Source organism: Ptychodera flava, chromosome 6 (genome assembly GCF_041260155.1).
Source record: "Ptychodera flava strain L36383 chromosome 6, AS_Pfla_20210202, whole genome shotgun sequence".
In the NCBI taxonomy this organism is placed as follows: Eukaryota; Metazoa; Hemichordata; class Enteropneusta; family Ptychoderidae; genus Ptychodera; species Ptychodera flava.
Window position 1 is genome coordinate 3,167,277 of NC_091933.1, and position 8,428 is coordinate 3,175,704.

At 35.4% G+C, this 8,428-nt stretch overlaps 1 protein-coding gene across 7 annotated transcripts in view; it reads left to right on the forward strand.

Annotated features, from left to right (window-relative positions):
- The window catches only part of LOC139134599 (protein artemis-like), a 59,438-nt gene extending 51,010 nt beyond the window's left edge, over positions 1-8,428 (forward strand). For 3 of the 7 annotated variants that reach the window (XM_070701513.1, XM_070701516.1, XM_070701514.1), the window contains exon 14: positions 6,453-8,428. In XM_070701513.1, coding sequence (XP_070557614.1) covers positions 6,453-7,144 — 692 coding nt within the window. In that variant the 3' untranslated portion in view covers positions 7,145-8,428. The remainder of the gene's footprint in view (positions 1-6,452) is intronic. The other 4 variants (XM_070701515.1, XM_070701517.1, XR_011552821.1 and 1 more) reach the window with 4 other exon arrangements.

Consider the following 8,428-nt stretch of genomic DNA (forward strand, 5'->3'; position numbering starts at 1 on the left):
ATATATATATATATATATATAAAATTATATATATGGGCACACTGGTATTTGCTACCACCCTTTCACTCAGGACATTTCTGTTGTGTTGATATCATTTGTATTCTAAAAGGGACAATAACTGTAATTTTTGTGATATTTTCAGTATTTTTGCTTTTCAAATTATTGTGATGTTTTTATTCTTTTTCCAGAAGAGTATTGAAATACAAAAACTGTTAGCCGTGCCAACGTTATTGTGAACTGCATATAAAATGCAAAAATGCAATACTGTGGACTACAGTCACTCCGCAGCCATGTGTGGACAAATAAATTCCAGAATGGACTGACACGCCTGACATCCGACACATACATGTTGTATCTATATAAAATTGATGTCGGCCGTTTAGACATGATTCAAGGAGGGAAGCAGAAACTTCCTTTTACAGTAAAAATAAAAATACAAGAGTTAATATTGATAGAGTTGTCATGGCAATTTAGCTGTGATTTTCACCTTTATGAATTGTCGCAACACTTCCTCTCTTTTCACTGGTGTCAAGAGTTTTGTTCTGATTATTTGTCATGTGCCAATGTTGGTTCCTTTCCTTTGTTTTTTACAAAGGCCTTTGACCCTTTTATCACCTAACATGATTAGAATCCGTCAAAATAATTACTGTCCATTGTTTCATTGAGATGGTTGCACCCAGCACAACAGAGAAATGTCCTGAGTAAAACGGTGGTAGCAAATACCAGTGTGCTCATAAATTGAATTGCAAAGCTGGTGGTAACACTTGATTAAAATATGGTCTATGATAACAACACCACACATTGTATGATATGCAGTGTGAATACATCTGTGTCAGAACAATAGAACAAACTCCTTGCAATGAACAGTGTTTCTATAGTGTGAGAATTGTACAACTGATCAGTATTTGAAACAAGGAGAGAAAAAATTAGTGGAACAGAGCAGTAATTTTCTTCCCAAAATGCTCAAGGTCAGGTGACCTACGGTGAAATCCATCATTATAGATTCACTTCCGTGCAATTTATGTGAATGTAAGATGAAGTTAGGACAAAGTTCCAATGCATATTATGTGAGCATAAAATCAAGATGTTGAGATGCCAGTTTATGAACCATGTCCATTCCCATCTTCCACAGTTTTCACATCAATGATTCCTGAATCATATCACTCATTCATTTGCTGTTTTGCATCTTCTGTAGTTCATGAAAATTTGTTTTTCCATGAAGTCAATTTCACGTCAAATCAAATGTGACAATCAAATTCAGCATTCAATTAATGGTGAACACTTCAGTAAGTTACACAACTGATGAAGGGCTTTCATGAGTGTTGTACCCTGCATAAGCAAGATACGTTGACTATATTAATATAAATTAATCTGTACATTGAGACAGATATATAAAAAACATCAAAAAATTATTGCTGCATTCGCTGTACTGCATCACGGTCATTTTTTCATTTTTATAAAATGACTGTTTGCAAATAAAGTCTTTGTGAAATTCTGAGGATTTCACCTACCATACTTTTTGCTTCCATATATTGCTAGTTTTTCATAACTGTTCTATTTATCTAATAAAAATGGTGCAGCCACTCAAAAGTGCCTCAATTCCTATAAAGATAGAGATGCAATGTCAGCCTACAAATGATGAGATAAAAAATGATGTACGATGTATGTGCGACATGCAGGTATTTGCTTTGCTGTTATCATCCATAATACGCATTCTATGAGAGGTGATATCTTTAAAGTACATAGCACACAGACCACTGTGTGGTGACGCAAATATTCAAAATGTAAAAATAGAAGCTATATCCCACAGAGCTATCAGTCAACAGCTGTACTAGGATTAGATTTAATTTCTGCCCAGTGAATTACAACTTTGTAATATCAGTACTGTAAAACACATCAAATACAATCAGTGTTAGGAAATCAGAATACAAAATCTTGCTTCTCCCATGCTAATAGGCTTATCCTTTCAAATTTTTATCTGTGTAAACTTCTTGGCATGCAAGTATAATGTATGCAGTTTTATATTCTGAGTTCCCAAAAAGTGCTGAAATTCATTTGAGTGTCTGACAAACATGGTTTGGATCATACGTCATTGATTGCTACATTACATGAGCTACTGTAGTTGTGCTTTATATAATCTATAGCCCAGGCTGAAGTGGCTATTTTTTAAGTTGACCCAGTGTGTTTCTTTTCCAGACTAAGTCTTCATTACAAAACAAAGGGTTAGTTCAGAGGGTTAAACAGACAGTTAATTCTCGTACCAGTATTTGTGAAGTCTTTCTACCTAAAATGCAATAAATCTACCAAAAAAATTTCATTTTTCAGTTTCGTTGAAATTTGAAATTCAAATAATTTGCTTTTAAAGAGACCAACCTTGTTTTATTGTCTCTAGCTCATGAGGAGATGCAAATGGACCTGCAAGTGTTAGTATACTGCAAAAACGTAAATCCTAATTCAAAAAAAAATTGCCTTTCATAAAAGTCCTCTTTGTATATTACTGTCTTTGAAGGACATCATGAAGTAAGAAACTGACAAGTAGGATGGTATTGACATGTCCTCATTAGTGGAATATTTTTGTCAAAGTGCATAGTTTTAGACAAGATTGTACAGCTTAAAGAGTTAAATTTTGTAAACTTCATAGTGTACGTTTGCCGTCTGTACAGTAATGCAGTTCATTCTGTTTTCAGTGGTCTAGATCAGAACAAAGTTTATTGACAGGTTGTGGTTTGTATACAGTGAGAAGACAGACAGATGTTATTTGTTTTGTTTTTCAGAACATAAAGAGAAGGCAGGTCAAGTATAATCAATAACTATGCTACTGTTCAGGTCTCGAGTTATTGATCTTACAATGTGCACTGGTGATCATCTTCACAAAAAGTGAGGCTTTACGAACCAGTATTAAATACCCACAATAAATGACACAGAACTCTTGAATTATGTCATCAGTCTGGTGTTTATTTGGATGAAACTGAAAACTGAGACAGAAAAATTTCATGTCTAATCTTGTTTTATAAAAAATTCAGTTTTTGAGGAACCCTTGCAGCCATATACCATTCACCTGGAATAAACAGAGAATTAGAAACACTGCCATGTCACCCCTGCATGTTCTCATCATTGTTCACCATAGCCAACAGTGATGTCATTTTCAAAACCAAAACAAAATCATATGAATAAGCACACCACTAAATTTGAATTGGAACAAAACTCCAAATTTTGAACAAAATAATGTTTTTTGTATATTTATTTATTTATTAGAGAGAAGGAAACTGAAACATGACGCTAACATATTGCAGCGATAATTGGTTCAAGAGAGCTAACAAGTATTTCTTTTAATCCAGTATTATCTCATATCTTCAGTTGATTTACACATTCCATCTGAACCAGTCTAGTGGTCAGGTTTGTAATGCATTCACTTTGAAACTTTATGTACATATGTTCTACACCTTAAAGAATGCAGAGCCCCTCAGCCCAATCAATGACTGAAATATTGCAGAACATCTTCAGATTTGCAAAAGAATTATTTGACACAAAATTAGACTCCAGCAACCATTGTATGGGCTATTTCTAAAAATCTATGATATCGTTATTATACTTTATTCTTCCTTTAGAGAAATCACTAAACTAGAGTATTGGAATGTCCCTTGTTTGGCAATACTATTAATCAATCTCCACACAGAGATTGAAGCGCAGTGGGGCAGCAGCGCGGCGTGAATAATTCGAACCAAGCTAGAGGGTCTCCGAGTCGTTGACCGCGCGCCCTTACCAATCTCTGCTGCAGGCAAATTTAAATATTCCAAACTCGGACTTCTTTCAGTCCTGCGCGCGCCCAACTGGCTAAATAAACGTGGCGGAAATATTAAACTGATAGGAGCAATCCAGCTAGAGATCGCATTTTCCGCACACTGGCAAAAATAATACATTATACACTAATAAAAATAATAAATAATCTGCTAAAACTTTGGCAATCGCGTCTGCAAAGCTGACAGCCGTTGGGGCATACATTTTGAATCATCAATTTACATCCCTGTAACCTAGAGCAAGGTCTATATTTTGCAAGTGTTCACGGAACCGAGGATCGATATTGAAACTAGTGTACTATTCTTTTATCTATTTTTTTTTGGTTCGAAGTATTATATATAAAAAAGACAGAAAATGTATATCATGGAAAACGCGCAATACCCAAAAAGTTGGTGAAAACCGTCGCCTGTGGCAGAGATTAGTGTGGCTACTGCTGAGACTCCCTAGCTAGGTTATAATTTTCCACGCCGCTATAATCTCTGTCCGGAGATTGACTATTAATTTGACCCAATCCACAGGCCATTAGCTGCTGTAATTGATTTTGAATGAAGTGTTCTTTTCGAATGGAGGGGTCCACCATTTACGATGAAGCTATTGGTTTTGTTTAATCTGCGAAACATGTTAAAGGGAGACCCAGGGTCACATCATGATATCAATTTCTGAGACTGAAGATTGTGTTCGTATCTGAGTTCAGTAACATTTCCAGACGGCAAATCAGCAATTCAACACGAAACTTGGAAGCTGAATTCTGATTTTGTTGTGGTTTTAATTTTGCTGGTGTGCATCTTGCTGCCAAATGACAGCTCAGTAGTTCAACTCAAATCATAAAAAATTTAAGTTCCTACACAATGTCCCAAACACTGCCACTGTTATGGCAGGTTCTTCATGCTGTGATTAATGATATCTTTTGTTGACTGTGAATTTACGGTTTCTTTTTGTGACTTGTAAATTCCTCCTCTCAGCAAAAAGACTGTCTAGGTAGCACCCTGTTGTTAGTGTATATTTCCAATGTTTTGTTCATGATCATTGCTAGAAAGATTTACAACGACAACTCAGTCAAGCTTTTCATAAATACTAATGTTCACTTACATACTGAGGATGCATACATTGGATCTGAAAACTGTTAATCCTTTTTCTCCCAAGTGGTATTTTATTTCTATGGTTTGTCTATGGACAGAGGTTGGTAGACAGAGGATTAACAGCTGTCAGATCTTGTGAGATGTGGTTTAATGTGCATAAATTGATTGTTTGTGACAGGCTTAATGCAAACAAGACTGTTAAAACATGATTTCTGTTTTGTAAGCAACTCATGGGAATTCATAACATTCAATGCTCTGTAGAAATTTTTAATTCCTGCTTTCTAAGTGCCAAGCTTAAATTGTATTTCTTACTGACAAAGAGATTCTATTTTGAAGTGAGAAATAGCAATCTGATGTTTGCATATACGCCACCGCTCAGTGAAGTTAGAAATGAGACAATAAACCCAGGTTTGATCAATGACCTTTACCTGAATTGCATTGAATGGCAATTGTTTGCCAGGTCAACTTTCAAACTTCAAAGCTAACAAAAACATCTGCAGCTAAGAATACAAGACGGATAGCAACAAAATTTCTCTACAGTATGACATCAAAACAAACCAAAGTAAACTAACCATTAATTTTACAAGCCTTGACAGCCCTCAAAATCAACCATTTATCATAACCCCTGAAAGAACATTTAAAGTGTAATGGTGTTCAGTTCCCCATCCTCAATGTCTAACAAATTAAACTAGACTGAAATACTTTTTTTTGAAATTTTTTGAATTTGCTAAGTTCATACACTGGTTAGACATGCTATACAGTAACCCATGAACTTATGAACAAACAGTCTTGTTGTTAGTGTTCCAACAAATCTGCAGTCAAATTGCAACTCTCTTGAGATGAGAACAAGTCTAACTCTATCACTCTCACTATCTTCAGAGCTGTCACTACAGTAACTGTTGCTGCAACTGTTTTTAACACTAAACCATGCCAAATGTAATTTTTATATTTCAAAAATACCAACTCAAACTCAGTCAGTTGATGAGCGTGGCACAGATAACATGGAACTTGTAGAAGATTACAAGTTCATGAACTGTGAGCCTTTGGGAGAAAGGAGATATATGTCTTTACACCAAATATACCAATGCCTCCCCCCAGCTGTCTGCCAGTGAGATCTTATTAGATTAGTTGCACTCACACCTACTGACAAGCTTAATCATGGTGTACACGGACCGTACAGCTCACTTCTAATTTAGTATCACATAATCATCATTAAGCCAGTGCACATAAATTGCTAAAACGACACACTTGAGTTACTCATGGTATGAAAGCTTCCAAAAGAGAATATTAAATATCTTAGGGCTGGTAATGCATGGTTGTATCCATGATTTGTCCATGCTGAGCTGTTCAAGTTGCTGGTGAATGATGCAAACACCACCACCATTACAGTTTGTCATAACAACAAGTTCAATTTTGATGGTAGTAACTTCAATGTCATGAATGTATTTGCTAGTCTTCTCATCAGTGTTTAGTTGTATGTGCAGAGAGTTGTATCTCCTGTTGCATAGCATAGGCATCATCTTGTATGCTTTTGGCAGTTATTTTTATCTGCTTTTAATCTCAACCTTTCCACAGATAAGGAGGTGGATGATTTTGCTGTATTATTTGATGATGATGATGACAATGAGGTTAAGAAAACTGCCCCTCAGAAAAGCTTCAAGAAAATTGAAGAGCGGATCAAGGAAGAAGTTACCCTCATCAGTGCATCTAAGGATGCTAATACAGACTCTTTGGAGCCAGAGTCTCAGGGAAAAAATAGTAGTTACCACAGCAACAGTTACCATAGTGACAGCTCTGAAGATAGTGAGAGTGAGTTAGACTTGTTTTCATCTCAAGAGAGTTGCAAGTTGAGGGATTCCCAGGGCCTTAGTCAGAGCAGTCACAATTCTGACCGTACCCCCTCGCTTGATTTCAGTCAACAAGACGTGGGAGCTGAAAGTAATTCTGACCGTACCCCCTCGCTTGATTTCAGTCAACAAGACGTGGGAGCTGAAAGTAATGCAGACCTCCTAGAGGGTGACAAAAGCCCTGAGAGAGAAGAACAGGATGTATCAGACAGACACCATGGTGGCAAAGGTCGTGACTGTGATGTTTCCAGTGGTGGCAAATCTCCAGGTGACAATGCCGATGGCTCTGGTGACTTCAATGTACCGACCACTCCAGGTGTGAAGAGACCAAGCAACCAACAACTAGCAAACATGTACAAAAGATTAGCCACTGGTGAAATGCTACAATTAAGCTCATCATCAAGAAACACATACACCTAAACATTCAAATCACAAGGATATTTTTCTTTGACATAAAATATGAAAACTGGGGCCATGAAATGACACATCAAGAATTTTTCTCATTGTCTTTTGGTTTGTTAGGTATCTTTGGTTGGTGCAGGGATGAAGGCTTCCTTTTATCAGGGATAGCACAGAGTGTTTGATTCTATTGTGTATTCTATCTGTCTCAAAAATTTTGCTGCTCAAGATATGTCAGCATATTACAATTTTGATGTGCAATTTTTTTCTGTGCCATTTATACTTTTCCTTCCTGACTTGGTACTGTACTGAATAGGCAGCTTTTAATGCTTTTGTTTCAAGATTTAATAACTTTCAAATCAAATGAAATTGCTGTCATCTGACCAGGTGTATTTATTTCAGAGAGAGGATGATTTTCTACATCAGGGAAAAAAGGATGTTTGACGACTTTCACACTCTGTGAACAATTGTATATATTCAGTACTTTACAGACTTTCAGATTACGTCAATGTAATATTATTGTGCCAATGAAATTACAAATACAGCTACATTATTGACTTCTTTGCATGCATGAACATTTGTATTCTTTGCATATAGCAATAAAAAAGTGGAGTATATTTTTATCTGTACATATTATCTTGCATGAATTATTCATGTACTCAAGGCTTTGATCAAGTAAAGTATTATTTCAGTTCAGTGTAATGACCAGACCTCTACGAACCTTGGCAAAATATCAGTAATTTTCTCAATTTCATTTTCATTCTGGATGCACATGTATGCCATGGCATGTATAAATAAACTCATTCAATTTTCTTTTATCTATATAATAATTTGTTTAGCTGTGTCAACATGTATGTCATAATTTAGTGTCAAAGGTTTCTTCAAAACGTTGAACTGCTTTTGCATTCTGTATCTAATGGATTTTTAAGGGGCTGCTCTTTAAAAAGTGAAATCTCAACACAATTTACATTCAGTGTATTTCAAAATAAATGTCAAAATCAATGAATTTACTGTCTATCTTGGATGACCTTTACTATAGTATTGATCGCAGCTCACTTTAAATGAATCTGTAATGTCAATTTTTCATCATCATCATCATCATCATATTTGAATATTCTGAATTTAAAATCTTGTACATACATACACATATAAATTTAAAAGAAATGATTTTGTTTTGACTTTTCAAGTGTATTAGAGAGAAATAGTAATCAATTGTTCCATGTTATGACTTTACCATGGTTATTGAAGTATTGCATATTTATGTGTAAATTATAATTATTAATAAAATTTACTGTTTTAGTGTGA